We start from the raw sequence: 18,997 nt of genomic DNA on the forward strand, positions 1-18,997 counted from the left end.
TTGTTTATTTTAAAGTCTTATTTTATCTGATATGAATATTACTACTCCAGCTTTCTTTTGATTTCCTTTTGCATGGAATATCTTTTCCCATGCCCTCACCTTCAGTCTGTATGTGTCCCTAGGTCTGAAGTTGGTCTCTTGTAGACAGCATGTATATGGGTCTTATTTTTGTATCCTTTCAGCAAGGCTGTGTCTTTTGGTTGGAGCATTTAATCCATTCACATTTAAGGTAATTTGTATATGTATGTTCCTATGACCATTTTCTAAATTGTTTTGGGTTTGTTTTTGTAGGTTTGTTTCTTCTCTTGTGTTTCCCACTTAGAGCAGTTCCTTTAGCATTTGTTGTAGAGCTGGTTTGGTGGTGGTGACTTCTCTTAGCTTTTGCTTGTCGGTAAAGCTTTTGCTTTCTCCATCAAATCTGAATGAGATGTCGGGTAGAGTAATCTTGGTTGTAGGTTCTTCCCTTTCCTCACTTTAAGTATATCATGCCAGTCCCTTCTGGCTTGTAGAGTTTTTGCTGAGAAATCAGCTATTAACCTTATGGGAGTTCTCTTGTATGTTTTTTGTCATTTTTCCATTGCTGCTTTTTTTTTTTTTTTTGCAGTACACGGGCCTCTCACTGTTGTGGCCTCTTCCGTTGCGGAGCACAGGCTCCGGACGTGCAGGCTCAGCGGCCATGGCTCATGGGCCCAGCCGCTCCACGGCATGTGGGATCTTCCCAGACCGGGGCACGAACCCGTGTCCCCTGCATCGGCAGGCAGACTCTCAACCACTGCGCCACCAGGGAAGCCCTCCATTGCTGCTTTTAATACTTTTTCTTTGTCTTTGATTTTTGCCAATTTGATTACTATGTGTTTCGGCATGTTTCTCCTTGGGTTTATCCTGTATTGGGCTCTCTCCGCTTCCTGGACTTGGGTGGCTATTTCCTTTCCCACGTTAGGGAAGTTTTCGACTATAATCTCTTCAAATCTTTTCTCGGAACCTTTCTCTCTCTTCTCCTTCTGGGACCCGTATAAAGCAAATGTTGTTGCCTTTAATGTTGTCCCAGAGGTCTCCTAGGCTGTCTTCATTTCTTTTCGTTCTTTTTTCTTTATTTTGTTCCACAGCAGTGAATTCCACCATTCTGTTTTCCAGGTCACTTATCCGTTCTTCTGCTTCAGTTATTCTGCTATTGTTTCCTTCTAGTGTAGTTTTCATTTCAGTTATAATATTGTTCATCTCTGTTTGTTTGTCCTTTAATTCTTCTAGGTCTTTGTTAAACATTTCTTGGATCTTCTCGATCCTTGCCTCCCTTGTTTTTCCGAAGTCCTGGATCATCTTCACTATCATTATTCTGAATTCTTTTTCTGGAAGGTTGCCTATCTCCACTTCATTTAGTTGTTTTCTGGAGTTTTACCTTGTTCCTTCATCTGGTACATAGCCCTCTGCCTTTTCATCTTGTTTATCTTTCTGTGAATATGTTTTTTTTTTTTTCCCACAGGCTGCAGGATTGTAGTTCTTACTTCTGCTCTCTGCCGTCTGGTGGATGAGGCTTTCTAAGAGGCTTGTGCAAGTTTCCTGGTGGGAGGGTCTGATGGTGGGTAGAACTGACTATTGCTCTCGTGGGCAGAGCTCAGTAAAACTTCAATCTGCTTGACTGCTGATGGGTGGGGCTGAGTTCCCTCCCTGTTGGTTGTTTGGCCTGAGGAGACCCAACACTGGAGCCTACTTGGGCTCTTTGGTGAGAGTAATGGCAGACTCTGGGAGGGCTCACGCCAAAGAGTACTTCCCAGAACTTCTGCTGACAGTGTCCTTTCCCCCATGGTGAGCCACAGCCGCCGCCCCCCCCCGCCCCCCGCAGGATACCCTCCAACACTAGCAGGTAGGTCTGGTTCAGTCTCCCCTGGGGTCACTGCTCCTTCCCCTAGGTCCCGATGCACACACTACTTTGTGTGTGCCCTCCAAGAGTGGAGTCTCTGTTTTCCCCAGTCCTGTCGAAGTCCTGGAATCAAATCCCACTAGCCTTCAAAGTCTGATTCTCTAGGAATTCCTCCTCCTGTTGCTGGACCCCCTGGTTGGGAAGCCTGACATGGGGCTCAGAACCTTCACTCCAGTGGGTGGACTACTGTGGTATAAGTGTTCTCCAGTCTGTTAGTCACCCACCCAGCAGTTACGGGATTTGATTTTACTGTGATTGCGCCCCTCCTACCATCTCATTGTGGCTTCTCCTTTGTTTTTGGATGTGGGGTATCGTTTTTGGTGAGTTCCAGTGTCTTCCTGTTGATGATTGTCCAGCAGCTAGTTGTGTTTCTTTCTTGAATGTTTTGAAGAAATATGTTTCTTCCCATCAACCATCATTGTAATTAAAGATCCACTTGGGGGAATTTCTTTTTGTGGACTTGTGTTACATATTATTTATGCAGTGCCTGATCTTTTAGGAAAATAATTCAGCAAGGCCACAAATGGTCTAGCAAGTTCCTCTAGCATGTCAGGATTTCTCTTCTAGAATAGAAGGTAGAGGATTAAAGTAGTGCAGATTCTTAATGTGTGTCTACTAACTGGAATGAACTAGGAGAGAATCAAACAAGGGATAGAAATTTCAGCCACTTATTTATGGTGACAAAGTGCCCTAACTTTTAAGAAATGGAAGGGAGGAAATTAGTATGATATAATTAACTTTAAGATGAAGTTGAATACTAATATGTATTGTCCAGTATAATGGTCATCTACTGACAAATGAGATAAAGAAAGGCAAAAGATCTGTTCAGGGAACAGATTTATTGGTGTCCTGTAAGAAGAACAAAGGTGTTAACAAGGTGCCAAGTGTGCTAGTTACAGATAGCTGTAGGTGAAAGAGCCACACAAAGTGGGAATCAGGTCAGATTATTGAGTAAACTAGAAAACTACCACAATCATGTGGGGATGAGATCAGAATAACTCAAGCAAAAAAAGAAGAGACAGTTTACAAAGACATTTAGGTAATGGAAAATTTTGTCATGTTTATGAAATTGTAGATTAAGGACAGCGATGTCTAAAAGGGCAAGAGATTAGCAATGACCAACTGCAAAAAGGAAGATATTTTGTGTCTTATTCTTTTTTTGTTTGTAGGGAAAAATAAAAATAACTTGACCAATCCCCTAGCAAAAGAAAGGCTATGTCTTGTGATGCTTTTAATAAAACAGGAAACAGAGAGATAGGAGAGATGAGGGTATATGAAAAAGTCTGGTAAAACAAACAAAACTGCATGTGTTTAATTTAGAAATATAGGTTGGATTGCATGAATCTTTGTACTTAGGTTAATGAATGATATTAGTGCTACTTTTCTAATTAAAAAAATTATGGGTGTCTGCACAAGTCCTGGGAGGTTATAAATTGTATTTATATGCATTTGTTTATTTTCCTTAAAGCAACATCACTTCAGTAACTACAAGTCATTGATTAGTTATTAGTCAAAATTCTCGTCACTAGCATTTAATCAAATTTAGTATAGTATGAGGACAAAATATGCCATAACAATTTAATTCTGCTTTTTTTTTTTTTTTTTTTTTTTTTTTTTTTTATGCGTTACGCGGGCCTCTCACTGTTGTGGCCTCTCCCGTTGCGGAGGACAGGCTCCGGACGCGCAGGCTCAGCGGCCATGGCTCACGGGCCCAGCCGCTCCGCGGCATGTGGGATCTTCCCAGACCGGGGCACGAACCCGTGTCCCCTGCATCGGCAGGCGGACTCTCAACCACTGCGCCACCAGGGAAGCCCCTAATTCTGCTTTTTAAAAGAACCTGTTAACTCAGTTCTTTTCCATTCTGAATGAAATTTCCTTACTGGCTATTTGGAGATAGTAAAAATGATAAAATTGTTGAAAGAATAAAAATTCCCATTTTGGCTTCTATTGTATTCTGTGCTGATAGGAATAGCAGGGTAATGAGGCTTGATTATTTATTACTATAAAAGGGTTAACTTTGGGATTATGACTTTTCATTGCAAATGGAGGTACAACATTATTCAGCTTGATTATCTCTGCATAGCAATGTGTATATATATTTGTATGTACACATATATCTAGGTAATGTTCAGTGTTGTATTATACTTCTATTTCTGACATAACAGTTTTACATTTAATTGTTCTAAAAACTCAGCATGTGGGGGGAAGCAGCCGCAAGGCACAGGGATATTAGCTCGGGGCTTTGGGACAGCCTGGAGGGGTGGGAGGGGGAGAGTGGGAGGGAGGGAGATGCAGGAGGGAAGACACATGGGAGCATATGTATATGTATAGCTGATTCACTTTGTTATAAATCAGAAACTAACACACCATTGTAAAGCAATTATACCCCAATAAAGATGTTAAAAAAAAAAAAAAAAAAAAAAACTCAGCATGCCCAAAGGGTATTTTGAAAGATATGACAATAGTTTGGAAAGACAAAGGGTAAATCATGATTATTTAACATGCTGGAAGGCCCAGAAGGATTTAAGATATTAATGTGCCTTATGAAGGAACTGACTTGGAGAATTTTCAAGTGGTGGTATAACAGCAACGGCAACAACAACGACAACACTTTATACCTATATTGGCTTTCATTGCCACACATTATCTGATTTATTCAAGATTCTGTGATGTGGATGTAGTGACTGTTACCATTTGATAGATAAGGAAACAGGCTAAAAGAGTGACTTGCCAAAGGTCACAGTATGTGTTAAGACCTGTGCAGAGTCTGAGATTTTACCCTATTTACAAGTTAACAAGCTAGTCTTTCACTGTTTCATGTGTAGTGGCAGAAGACACAGGACTCCTGAGTTGGAGGCAAAGGACTTTTATTACTCACAGTACAGTAAGCATCATGAGTCTCATGTTGATTTGAACTGCTTCCCCATCCCCGCCCCCTTAATCCAAAGTAGGCAATGCAGGTAGAACTATTACATGGTTGCTGTGCAAGCAGTGACATATCAAGAAACACCAACCTTCTCATCACATGGAAAAAAATATATTTTTTATTTAATATCTATTGATATATCTTTAGTATCTATATGAGATGATGGAAGTTCACTGAACTATTGTGGTTATCATTTCATGATGTATGTAAGTCAAATCATTATACTGTACAACTTAAACTTCTATACAGTGCTGTATGGCATTTATATCTCAATGAAACTGTAAGAAAAAAAAAGAAACACTGGACTTGGGGATTCATTGTTTTTATTGTTTATTCACTGTTTCCATTGCTTTGCTGAAGCAAGCCAGCTCTTGGTCAGGTGGAAGACACTATCCCTAAAGGTTGCTTGCTGCAAATGCAACCTTGAGAAGTGATCCATGAAAAGAGTAGTCGGGGTTTTGCATTCTTGGCATACTCAGCAAGGATGTACAGGGATGCTCAGGTCTCATGGTGGGATGCTTCTTCCAATAATATGTGGCAGAATTAGACCTTAAATATAGTTTTACTGTATCAGACTTAAATTCTAGCTGAAAAGGAAGCCCTTTTCCCCCAGATATACTTATCTTATTTTTCTGTCTTCTCCAGGACATCTTGCAACTAGTCCTCGTAGCTTATTTGATATACTCAGTTACTAAATCCAGTTATAGTTATTATGAAGGCAGAGAATAGATAACAGGGCCCAGTTTAAGGAAACTTACTGGTCTTAGTCTCAGACTCTCCTCTAGTCTTCACTAGATACTGGCACTGCAAAGAGCCATAATAATGTTTTCATAAAGGAAGTTCCTTGTCCCTATGGCCACAGTAACATTGGCTATAAAAACTGGAGAGAATAATAGGAACTATAAGGAAATGTGGATGAGTGGTGTAATTAATGGTGGATATAAGGTGTGACAGAAGAAAAAGGTTGTTTATTAATACCTCTTTTAAGTCAGGGTTTTGCTTTTCCTAAGGGAATAATTAAAATAGAGTTTGAGGTTCGAAAGAACTTAAGGAATATTAAATCCAGGCTCCTATATTTATTTTATAGAGTAGAAAATTAAGACATAAAATTGTTAAATGGTTGCTCAGGATCAAGTTTCTAGTAACAAAGTAAGGTGATGGGGCAAAAGTTAGATTATTGTGATAATCACACACCCAGTATTGGATTGTTACTCCCCTTTAACTAGAGCAGTCTATAGGAGTCAGTCAGTAACATTTGTTGAATTACTTTTATGATTGAATAAGATATATTCTCAGTCCTCAAATAATTCATATACTAGTGTTCAATAAGAATTCGATTTGATATCTATTATTCTAAAATCTTGTACAAATTGCATAGATTAATTCAAGTTGGTGGGGGGGAAGGGACAGCTTTATAAATGTACAGATATTTGAGCTAGGTCTTGAAGAATTACAATGAAGTTTCTATGCGAGAAGTGGAAGTCCAGCATTCCAAGCAGAGAGAGAACCACGTACATTGGCATGGTGAATGAAAGTATATAAGTTGATCAGGAAATGATCAGTGGTTTGATGTAGCTGAGTGTAACTAGATTTGAGAGTGGAATTGCAGGCAGAATCCAAATTAGGAAAATCTTAGATACCATGCTAAATACTCTGGACATTTTTGGGGGGAAACACTGACATTTTAAGGCAACTTGGTATATGAGGTATAAGAGGAAAAGGTGAGTTCAGAAATCAGAATCAGTTAAAAAGAAGAAAAAAGGAATGTCACAAAAGCCAACTGCTGAGAAATACAGTATTTGAAGGGTAGCAGAAAATGCCACCCCATAATATGCCAATTTGATGTAAGGATTGTTTTGAGCTGAAGGCAATTAAAAGAAGCAGATATTTGCCTAAAGGCCCATAGCTTTTGTAAAGGTATTCTGCCTCTGTTCTCTACCAGGAAGGACAGAAGTTAATTACCAGAGACTGCATGAAAGTATCCTACACAACAAACCTTACTTAATTAGCCCCTATCTTCCATTAGTTCCTACATATATTTATATTCCCACAATTTGCTGTCCTAGAAACTCAAAGTCCTTCTTCTTTTTGTTAAGATGCTATATAAATCCAAGTTGTAACCACTCTTTCATTTACTCATCACTGAATATTCCCATGTGTATGCCTGGTATGCACGTTAATAAACTTGTTTGTTTTTATTTTGTTAATCTGCCTTGTCAATCTAATTAACAAGGTCCCAAACAGGAGAATCTAGAAGGATAGAGGGAAGAAGTTTTTTCCTCCCCTACAAGTTGTAAATAGGATCAAATGTGTCAGGTAGGATGAAGACTGAAAAGGGTCCATTGTATTTGGAAATAAAAAGGTCATTGGTGCCTTCTGTCTAAGCAGTTTCAGTAGAGTGTGAGAACAGAAGTAAAATGGCTGCTTTCTGCTGATGGAAAGATTCAGCAAATGGATACAACATTTGTTCATATCCTTTTATCTTAAATCTGAATAATTGACAGTTTGTATCATATTCTGTTTCAAACCTTCAACCTTCTCAAACTAGTTATAACAAATTACATTTATTTCTGTATGACCCTTCATGGGTTTTCCCTTTCAGATCCCACCCTATTGGTCAATGGCCCACAAAGGATAAAAGGTTACATACCTTATGCTAAGGAAAAAATCACATTATCTAGTGGAACTGTCACTATTTTCCATAACAGCCTCATCCTACCTACATTCACTTCCATTGTAACATTTTTAAAAAACCCATCTCCATTAGCAAATTACTATTGTAGATAGAACCCACATTGTTATTGGCTTTTATAATATAATACTGCTGTGTAATATTAGAATATCTTATCCTAAATATTTACGACATAAGTTTTATGCATAATTCTTTTTCTTTAAGAAGTACTTTCAAATATATCTAGTTGTATGATTACACATTTTTAAAAGCCTGTTACTATATCTTAGTGTTAACTGAAATGTTAACCTCATTATTTCTTAGTGTTGGGATTAGATGAGTATGTTTAATGGTCTTATTTTTATATAAAAATACTAAGAAGATATTTCTAAATTTTTAAAGTAATAAATGTCAGATTTTAGTTTTAGTCTTCTTTTTCCCTGGAGGTTGTTATATTTTGTCTATATATAACATCAAATTATAGTTTATAAATTGAAGTTTGTAACTATGTAAATTTCAAACTCTTTACATCATTAAAGCAGGTTAATTGGCTTGGGTTAAGACTTCATCTGAGAATTCTTGATTTTAGTATAAATTTAAGGATTTGGAGAGTTTAAAATCTGAATTTTTGAAGGGGAATTGAGACTGTGAATATGTCTCTAAACTTCGAAGTGTAGTCAGCTTCCAGTTATCTGCATGTGCCAGAGACCATCCCCTCCTAGGTGGGAATTTCTTAGTCCTGCTGGGAAATTGCCCTTGCCTGCATCCAGTAGAAAAGGGTTCCACCCATCTTGTTGGTTTTTAAAGCCAGTTTGTCTCCCCACCCATGCAGATGGTGTGATTGCATATCACCTGTCTTTCAAATGCACTCCTCCTTAGAAGTTAGGAGATTAAGTTCTGAGTGACATTGGCATTCTAAAATTGACTGTCACATCTGCAATTCAAATAGTACTTATTCTCTATGTAGAAATTAAATTAGAAGTATTTTAATAGCCAAATAAATTAGCTTAGTATTTTAATAGCCCATGGTTATAATCATTTACTTAAAATTAGTGAGGCACTGATTTCAAACAGTTGTCATTTTCATTTAGATAGTTGTTTTTATGTTTTTCTTTATTATTACATGGAATTTATTAAACTTCACAGTGCAGCTGTAAATCAGGGAGAGAGCAGAATCCTGGTGTAAATGAGGTAGCTTTCAGGAGACAGAACAGCCTGGGCTCAGATATGACTTTATGGTGGAATGCAAAGGGTTAGGTGAGAGCTTCTGAAAGGAGTGAAATCTAAACAGAGGTCGAAAACATGAGATGTTCAGGCTGGAAAAGGAGTTGCGAATTGAGAAGGAAGAGTGTCCAGGAGAAGAGAAAGCGTATTTGAAGGCATAGAGGCTAGAGAGAGCACACTTTGTTAGTGAAACTTGTTAAAAATAAACCATCACCACCACCACCATCACTAACTAAAGTCCTTTGATGCAAAGATGGAGCATGGCAAGAGGAGATTGTAGAGCAATTTAAGGATATACTAAAGGGTTTTAGGCAAGGTAGTGATCAACTTCATATTTTACAAGTATCACTGATATTGCAATCTGTGGAACAGATTGGTGGGGGCAAGATTTGATGCAGGTTGACTGATGATGAGACTTTTACAATAATCCAAGTAAGAGATAATGGTGGCTTGATTAGTATGTTATTGATGAGGAAAGAAGGAAAATGATGAGCTATTTCCAAGATAATTAATAGTTCTTAGAGATAGGTTAGGTGGATGGAATAGGGAGAGGGAATAACTGAGGTTGACTCTCTTGTTTCTAGCTTGCCAACAGACAGGATGGTGATTCTTCCAAGGAGGATGGTGGATTTGGTTTTCTCCCCATGACTCTCCTGAGGAGGATGGATTTATGATTTTTATCCCCATGAATGGATGAAGTGAGACAGGAGAAGGGAAGATTGGAAAGAAGGGAATATTAACTTTGAGAAAGACCACTCATCAAGAAAATGTGGAGCCAGAAAGCCAAAGGTGCTTACTACCATGGGGCTGTTTTTATAGTCCATGGATGTAGCTTCTTGTAAGAAACCCATTTGTTTTACTTGTTATAATTTTATCTTTATAACAGTATATAAATATTATTTTTCTCTTCCCATTTTGTAATATAGTGTTCTTCTCTCAGCGTTAGATCTGAAAGGAACCTTGGAAATGATAGTTTCTGTCAATAGGTGAGGAAATTGGAGCTCTGAGAGAAGGCCACATGATATCTGTGGAGTGAGAGAAGTAGTAGAATCCAAGTCTCCTAAAGGCCACTTCATCACTCTTTCCGTAGTGTAGTACCTAGCCAGCTCCACATTGATTATTGCATTCCATTAAAACAAATAAATGAAGTTGAAGACTTTGTGGAAGAAAAACATCATTATCACAGAAGAAGGGAAAATTGCATAAATAAATATATTCTTTACTTAACACTTCTTTGCTAGTACAGAATGCTGTTTAAGGTAACCAGGGTTACAGAAATTCAGTCACTTCTCAGTATTGCCTTTCCTATCCTTCCATTGACCTTCCACCCTGAAGAACTGGCAAGGGTTAAAACTCGGGTGATCTGAACTTAGGCTTAGCTTTATCTCTAACAAATAGATGAACTTGTTCCACTTCTATAGATCTCTGTTTCTGTATCTCAGAAAATAAGATCCCTTTAAAATCCTTTCTATTTTCTCTCTGTATCATTTTATATTTTCCATTACTGGTTGTCTTTACTTTCTTCCCTAAACTGCTTCTCCTTCTCCATGGCAAATAGAAACCTCTAAAAAACCTAAGTACCGTTAAGTCAGTGACGTGTAGGTCTAGGATGGTCCTGCTTATGGAGTGAGTAGAATAGGGCCAGATTTTGCTTTGTTCTGTTAGTAACATATCACCATATTTACTTTCCTTCTTTGAAAAACAGGCCTTGAAATCAGGAAGATAAGGCAAAAGAGGAAGGTCCTAGAATCTGAAGTAGATGAGGGTTGGGTGTAGGGCAGGTATAGTGCTGTGGTCTTCCAAGTGGACAAAGGACACCCTAGGAGATGTAAATGATGATTCAGTGGTTTTGGAGAGAAAATATTAGAAGTTTTATTTGTTTTTATTTTTTTTAATGTTTTTTTTTAAGCAGATGTTGGGGGTAGGAGTTTATTAATTAATTTATTTATTTTTGCTGTGTTGAGTCTTCGTTTCTGTGCGAGGGCTTTCTCTAGTGTGGCAAGCGGGGGCCACTCTTCATCGCAGTGCATGGGCCTCTCACTATCGTGGCCTCTCTTGTTGCGGAGCACAGGCTCCAGACGCACAGGCTCAGTAGTTGTGGTTCACCAGCCTAGTTGCTCCGCGGCATGTGGGATCCTCCGAGACCAGGGCTTGAACCCGTGTCCCCTGCATTAGCAGGCAGATTCTCAACCACTGCGCCACCAGGGAAACCCCTGTTTTTATTTTTAATTTCTTTATTTTCACAATTCTGCTTTTGTGTATGTCATAATATATGACAAATCAATATAGTACATGCATATATTTACAAATGAATATATATATATTCATTCATATTGTATGTTGTGTGATTATGCTTACACATGTTAAGCTAACAGAAGGTTATGGTCAAGTAAGTTTGGGAACCATTAGTGAAGAGTTTGCAAAAAAGGTGAGTCAAGGATATCAAGATAAATACCATGTACTTAATTTCTCATTTTTGGATATCATCCTGTCTGGAAATAAAGAGAAGAAATCTAAAATAAAGATAACAACAAATAGCATTTTGGTAGTTTAATTTATTTAACTGAGTCTTTTATAGAGTTGAGGAAAGGTATTCACCCACAAAAATATTTAATTTTAAGATTAATTTTACTCTTGTTCATGATTTTTTTGGGGGGATTAAGTAACTCATATTGAAATTGACAGTATAATTTAACTTATTTAAACTTTTCAACTCAAGGAGTAAGTACTAGATTTCATTAGTGATTTTAAAAGATTTGCTAAGAATTTCAAAATCCTACTTCTTCAGTTTTTTTCCATTTATTTTGTCTTATTTTATTTTATTTTTTCCTGATTTTTTTCTCACAGAATAAGGCCACAGCTTGCCAAAGAAAGGATTGAAGGTTGCCATATTTGTACATCTGTCACACCGGGAGAACCTCAGGTCTTCCTAGGCAAAGATAAAGCTTTCACTTTTGATTATGTGTTTGACATTGACTCCCAGCAAGAGCAGATCTACACTCAGTGTATAGAAAAACTAATTGAAGGTTGTTTTGAAGGATATAATGCTACAGTTTTTGCTTATGGACAAGTAAGTACCAAATTATTTTCATAGAAGCTGTAACTTTACAGAAGTGTCAATTCAATTGCACTTTCACTTCTGTCACTTGAGATTATGTTATTAAGATCAAGCATTCATTTTTCTCTGTTCTTTTATTCAGACTGGAGCTGGCAAAACATACACAATGGGAACAGGATTTGATGTTAACATCATTGAGGAAGAACAGGGTATTATTTCTCGTGCTGTTAAACACCTTTTCAAGAGTATCGAAGAAAAAAAACACACTTCCATTAAAAATGGACTTCCTCCTCCAGATTTTAAAGTGAATGCCCAATTCTTAGAGGTAATAGTCTAATTGTGTCATAGTTTCCTTTAAAGCTTATTCTTAAGACCATAGCCCTATGATTTTATACTCCCGCTTCCATTTTAGTGCTTGGCATATAGTGTTCAGTAAATGTTGACTAAATTAGCGTTAGGTTATAGGTGATAGCAACAAGAGATAATAGGTTATTAGTATTCCTTACTTGTTGGCATTTAAGATTATAAACATTTGACCAGTGTCCACAGAGTAAAACAATTAATATTGTTTATTTCAGATTTTTTATCTGAGAATTACTGTGGTAATGTAGGCAGGCTCACAAAGTACTGGGAACACAGTGACTGAGACCAAAAGGGAGGGGGAGATTGTGAGGAATAATAGGATTGATGCTGTAGCACTAATCTGGTGGCAGAAGCTGGTATTCCTACAAGGATAGGCAGATGTTTTGATGCAATGTGCAAAGGTTGGGTTTAGGGCAGTCTAGGCTGGTGGGAGGGACATACCAGCAAGAGGACATCTAGGATTTGGGCAATGTTACACTTGGGTGGACAGTGCCATTATAATTCTGTATACTTGGTCCAAAGAGTGTTCTAGTCTAATTGTAATCTCGATCACCAGAGCTAATCATTTTGATAATCGGTGAAACATTTTATTCAGCATTATATAGCACAAAATAGAAAACTTAATTCAAATTAACATCAGTTATCTTACTGCTGGTTTTAATGGACATTCCAATTTAGTAAAAACCAAGAATATAATTATGTGTTTCTACCAAAAGAAAGGTAACTAGTGATGGAAAAAGGAAAGAAACGGTGTCTTCAGTCTTCCCCTTCTCCCTCCAAATGTTATTAGGCATTGTGACTTTAAGCATATTGATAGAAAAATAGTTGTATGTATCCTCTTCTAAAGTGGTAGCACAATTTTGTCAGCCTCTATTGATACAGAAACTACATTGCTGACCTTGCAAAAATACTATTTATTTTTAGGTACACTAAGAAGGGTTGTAGGGCAAAAGAAAATATATTTTTAGTTCAAGTAGTAAAAATTATTAAGAACTTCCCTAAGCTTAGGATTTGTTTACATTTGATACATATTTTTTTAGTATTTGCTTGTATTTATATCTATATATCTCTTGCAAAGGATTAGTGGATGATTTTAGCTAGTCTTTAACTCATTAGTCATGATTAGGTCTTTTACTGTTCTTACTCTTGTAAAGAAATCTGGTATTTGTTTGTATTTGTGATCATTTTATGTTTTATTTTGAAGAAATATATGTATTTGGCAGAACTTTTAAGATATGTTTGAAAGATAACATGCAATATGTGTTATTACATCCATGAGGCAATTTCTGCTAACATTAAACTTATAATATTTCTTTTTGTTAGCTGTATAACGAAGAGGTTCTTGACTTATTTGATACCACTCGTGATATTGATGCAAAAAATAAAAAATCAAATATAAGGATTCATGAAGATTCAGCTGGAGGAATTTATACCGTGGGCGTCACAACACGTACAGTGATTACAGAATCCGAGGTGACATTTATGTTGTAGTTAAAATAGAGCGTGTTTGGGAAATTCCCTAGTGGTCCAGGGGTTAGGGCTCCACACTTGCACTGCAGAGGGCATGGGTTCCATCCCTTGTTGGGGAACTAAGATCCCGCAAGCTGCACGGCACAGCCACAGGAAAAAAAATAGAGCGTGTTTGGCTTTATTTAATAGTCAGCTCTGCTGCTCATCATATGAAATTTGTATCCTTGAGTGTAACATGGAGTTAAAATCTTCTTCATTTTTTACCAGGATTTTATTATTAAAAATGTAACAGTTATGATAAAGTCAGTGCATTTATTGTAACATCAAAAGAATTTAAGGCATTGTATGTACAGTTTTCTTTCACACCTAGAAAAAGAGGGTTAGATAATTTTAAGTGAAGGATGAGGCCACAGCCCTTTTGTACTTTTTGCTGTAACATACGTAGGCCTGTATCATGGCTCCTAAAGAGAGACTTAAGAAAAGTTACAATGGGGAGTTCCCTGTGAGGCCAGTGGTTAGGCCTCCACACTTTCACTGCCATGGCGGTGGGTTCAATCCCTGGTCAGGGAACAGAGATCTGCAAGCCACGTGGAGTGGCCAAAAAAAAAAAAAGTTACAGGGCTTCCCCGGTGGCACAGTGGTTGAGGGTCCGCCTGCCGATGCAGGGGGCGCGGGTTCGTTCCCTGGTTCGGGAGGATCCCATGTGTCGTGGAGCGGCTGGGCCCGTGAGCCATGGCCGCTGGGCCTGCGCGTCCGGAGCCTGTGCCCTGCAGCGGGAGGGGCCACAGCAGTAAGAGGCCCGCGTACCGCAAAACAAAACAAAACAAAAAAAGTTACAAAAAATAAGATACAGAAGAGCCTGAGTAATTCCAGTTATTGCTTAGTTTGTTCCGAAGTGTTCTACTGTAATAGTTTTGAAATAGAAACTGCAAATGTCAGCGAATGGCAAACGGTTGAATCTCAGTATTTTCTCCTATTAAAACAACAACAACAACAAAAAAAGCTGTTATACTGAGAAATTCAGCTCAAAAAGTGCCAGTAAATAAAATAATAAGAGGGCTTCCCTGGTGGCTCAGTGGTTGAGAGTCCGCCTGCTGATGCAGGGGACACAGGTTCATGCCCCGGTCCAGGAAGATCCCACGTGCTGTGGAGCGGCTAGGCCCGTGAGCCATGGCCGCTGAGCCTGCGCGTCTGGAGCCTGTGCTCCGCAACGGGAGAGGCCACAACAGTGAGAGGCCTGTGTACCGCAAAAAAATAAGAAGAAGAAGAAGAAAATCTATCTTTCACATCCTTTAATATGGTGGATTTTAACCAGTAGCTCAGATTTCTGATTATATGGACCTAGTCTAAGTATCGTTCAAGTAAAACCCCTCTTTCTTTCCCTTTTCTAGATGATGCAGTGTTTGAAGCTGGGTGCTTTATCCCGGACCACTGCTAGTACCCAAATGAATGTTCAGAGCTCTCGTTCACATGCCATTTTTACCATTCACTTGTGTCAAACCAGAATGTGTCCCCAAATAGATGCTGTGAGTTATTGGTTCTAATTTTTTAAGATTTCATGTTTCATTTCTGTAAAATCCATGAAAATATTCAAAGAGAACATTTATGCCAAGTTTAGTTTGTTTAATCATTCCTTTTCCAATTGAGATGTCCCTGATCTTGTTTAAGCTAAAGCTGGCCAACCATGTAAAATTAAAAATTGAACATATATGTCTGCAATAGCCAGAAAGTATGTTGTGGCCATATGGTAATGGATGTCATTACTTGGGACCCTTTGCTTTTGAGGGCTATATGCTACAAGTTTCTCTTCAACACAGGCAAAGCTTCAGTTGATAAGTTAGGTTTTGACCTTCTTTGACCTAACTTTGTCTAAACTTCTAATTGCAGCAGGCATTTTTGTACTTATATTTATTTGGCCACATGCCTATACTTGGCTATATGTATACTGAGGGCAAGGTGGGATTGAAGGATATTTAGTGTCATATTAATAAAATATTTTCAATTATCTTCCTCAATTGCAGGAAAGTGCAACTGATAATAAGGTGATTTCTGAATCATCACAGATGAATGAATTTGAAACTCTGACTGCAAAGTTCCATTTTGTTGATCTGGCAGGATCAGAAAGACTGAAGCGTACTGGAGCTACAGGCGAGAGGGCAAAAGAAGGCATTTCCATCAACTGTGGACTTGTAAGACTAAGACTAAGGCTTTGTGCTGAGAATATAACAGGACTATTTTATTGTCCTTTTCCCTTTTGTAATACATAATACCCAAGTGGAAATCCTTCATGCACTGAGCTGAGAAATGAAAGTTGCTGTAAATTTAGGAGTAATGCATTGAATTTTGATCTCCTCAGACTGTCAGCATTTTTCTCCTTTTCACATTGCAAATTTTCTTCATGTGTAAAATTTTAGTTGGATTAAATTTTATGATGTGTGCATAAAATAATCTATGCATATATATAATAGAAATGATTTTAAAATTCTTCTCACAAACTTACTGTTTTAATATTAAACATTTTATGGGATGACTTTCAAAGTAGCTTTTTTGCTAACATTATGTGATAGACTTTATTTTGGAAATTACAATCAAATGTTTTTTAGTAATGATTGTTTCAAAATGAGAACATTTCTAGATTGTATTAGGAATTAACTTTAATACCATGCCATCTAGTGGTGTTTTTGATTGGAAAACACCTTGTGTTTGAGTTAGCCTAAAGCTTCTATTATATGGAAGAAAACGTTTTAGAACCAAATTTTTATGTAATTAATCTTTTCTTCCTATTGATTTCATTAAAAAGTTGGTTCTTTGTTCCTGCTTAAAAGTAATGGCATCCTAAATTTCTGTGATGCTGACAGCATCAGGACAGGTGTTTTCTGCTTTGCTTCCCTCCCTTTCTTCCTAGAGCAGGGGCTCCAAGCATATGGTCATTTTTTTGTTTATTGCCCAATATTTACTTTTATATGATTGCGACCCTTCTGTGGGGGAATTATCAACTGAGACTGATTAGAGAGAGCCAGCCTTCCCAACTACCCATCTTGATGCTCCCACCATACAGTTGAACATGTGTTGAAAGGAGTGAGCGACCAGGATCCTCGACTTTGTGTATTGTTTTGAGTTTCTTAGGAGATAAAATCATGGTGGTATTTACATTTGTGCTGTCCGGAAAAGACAAAAGCCATTGCTCTGTTTTCCAGTTCAGGCTATTGAAGCATGTTCAGGCACGTGGTAGAGGTTCATTCAGTGTGGCCAGTGGTTAAAACTGCAGGCTCTGGAAAAGGGGGATAAGACACAGTGTGATGCTGATGCACTCGCTGCAGGATCCATTGGCTCTAACAAAGACATGGTTTTGCATTACTGAAGGCGAGTGCAACCAGCATTTAGGAAAATGCTTATGCTGTAGGTGCTGGTTCAGTGACAGTAGGAAAAGCAGTAGGGGGTGGCAGGAGGAGTGACTAAATAGTTCCGTAATTTGACTTAGTTTTTTAAAATATTGGATGCTTAGCACATAGATTCATTGAATTTCTAAGTGCGGCTATACTTGCATTAGGAATGCCATGTTCAGAGATATCATACTGATATTTTTATTGTGGTTAAAGGAAATTTTGTTTTCCCATGAGGAAGCTATAGTACAACAAGAAAGTTTATGCAACTGTTCAACTAGCGAACAATTTGTTTCTTCAATGAATTGAGTAGAAGAATTTGCAACATGAATTGGCAGTTTTGTGGGGTGTACAACATGATGCTCTGGTAATACTAGGAATGGTCAGAAGTCATCAATCTTATAACATTTCTATTTCTAAAGAAAATCTCTGCATAGAAGTTTAAGTATTTGTGAATTATGGGTATATATATGGCATTAAATTTTGAGTGGTGTCAGTTTTTAGTAGTTATGTGGAAAGCTCCAAGTTTACTTTATATTTGAAAATACAAATGTAAAACAAAACCAAACACAAATGTTCTCAATTCTGCCATGGCTTCATATTATTTTCTATAAGGTTTCATTATTTAAAAGTGTTATAATTAGTACATTTTTATAATTTTTTTCTCTCTCTTTCTTTTAGTTGGCACTTGGCAATGTAATAAGTGCATTGGGAGACAAGAGCAAGAGGGCCACGCATGTTCCCTATAGAGATTCTAAGCTGACAAGACTACTACAGGATTCTCTTGGGGGTAATAGGTATGCATAAGTGTTTATCCTCCATATTCCTGAATTTCAGTTATTCATTATTTTTAAAATAAGTTTGTAAAGTGATTTATAAGAACTGTTTTTACTGTAAAGCACATTAATAGGATGAGGAACTAATAATTATTAAGTGCCTCAAATGTGTGAGTGCTTTTGCATGTTGTTATTTCACATATTTCTTATAACACCTCTTGAGGTAGGTGTTATTATTCCTATTTTATAGATAAGGAAATTGAAATCCAGAGAGGTTAAGTAATTTATTCAGTCACTTAGCTTATAAATGCAATCCTTGGCATGTGCTTTCTCTATACCATTGTTTCAGTTTTAAGTGCTTGGCACATAGTTGATGCCTAATAAAATTTTGTTGAAAAGTAAATGCTGTCTTCTAAGTAATTAAAAAGTAATTTAAATATTATTCATTTTCTTTACAAAGTCTCCTAAAAATTAAACATTTTTTGACATTTGAGAAAAAATTTAAAAATGTTAATTGAATGAAATATAGGGTGATTGCTGGTTATTAACTTTGCCAGAATCACTGATATTCCTCCTTTTCTGTACTTTGCATCATCCTGATATGTTTCATCAGCTAAATGTATTCTTTTGGTAATGCATTCCTTTTTATAAGCATCAGAATGTTGGCTTTAAAAATGGTAACTTTTTCGGCATTTAAATTCAATCATAGCACAGTTCAACAAGTTACACACAACTACAGTGAATCTATTTTACAGTGTTTTCAACGGTCTAACATCATGTTTACTGATGCTATAAAATGATCATTAGGTGCTGTAAAATGATCATTAGATGCTGTAAAATTAAACTTGCAAACTTTCTTTTTGAACAACTATTATTCAAAGAATTTTGATAATGTTAAGTTTATTTAGGTCTGAAGTTGGATGGATTTAGAAATAAAGTTTTGTTTTATAGAATTCAAGAGTATCATTTTTATATTCCTTCTTTTCATATAATATTGCCATTGTCTTAACTCAGCTGTCTTCTAGCATATCCTTTGTATTGCTTCCACTGTTACATATTTCTTACTTCTGGTCTATATTTTCATTCTGACCTTCAATATCAATCTGGGTCTTATTATAACAGGACAAAAAGTTTTGTTTTTTAAGCCAAATATAAATTTTTAAAGTTTGCTAAATTGTAGCCTTTTCCTGTGTTTATTTCTTAGCTTT

The 18,997-nt window shown here is 37.1% G+C and overlaps 1 protein-coding gene across 2 annotated transcripts in view; it reads left to right on the top strand.

The window, feature by feature from the left end:
* The window catches only part of KIF21A (kinesin family member 21A), a 159,586-nt gene that overhangs the window by 70,743 nt on the left and 69,846 nt on the right, over window positions 1–18,997 (top strand). For both annotated transcript variants that reach the window (XM_065887231.1, XM_065887230.1), the window contains exons 2-7: window positions 11,587–11,809; window positions 11,940–12,122; window positions 13,484–13,633; window positions 15,022–15,156; window positions 15,652–15,819; window positions 17,695–17,810. In XM_065887231.1, coding sequence (XP_065743303.1) covers window positions 11,587–11,809; window positions 11,940–12,122; window positions 13,484–13,633; window positions 15,022–15,156; window positions 15,652–15,819; window positions 17,695–17,810 — 975 coding nt within the window. The remainder of the gene's footprint in view (window positions 1–11,586; window positions 11,810–11,939; window positions 12,123–13,483; window positions 13,634–15,021; window positions 15,157–15,651; window positions 15,820–17,694; window positions 17,811–18,997) is intronic.

The sequence above is a fragment of the Phocoena phocoena genome, chromosome 11 (assembly GCF_963924675.1).
Source record: "Phocoena phocoena chromosome 11, mPhoPho1.1, whole genome shotgun sequence".
NCBI classification, from domain to species: domain Eukaryota; kingdom Metazoa; phylum Chordata; class Mammalia; order Artiodactyla; family Phocoenidae; genus Phocoena; species Phocoena phocoena.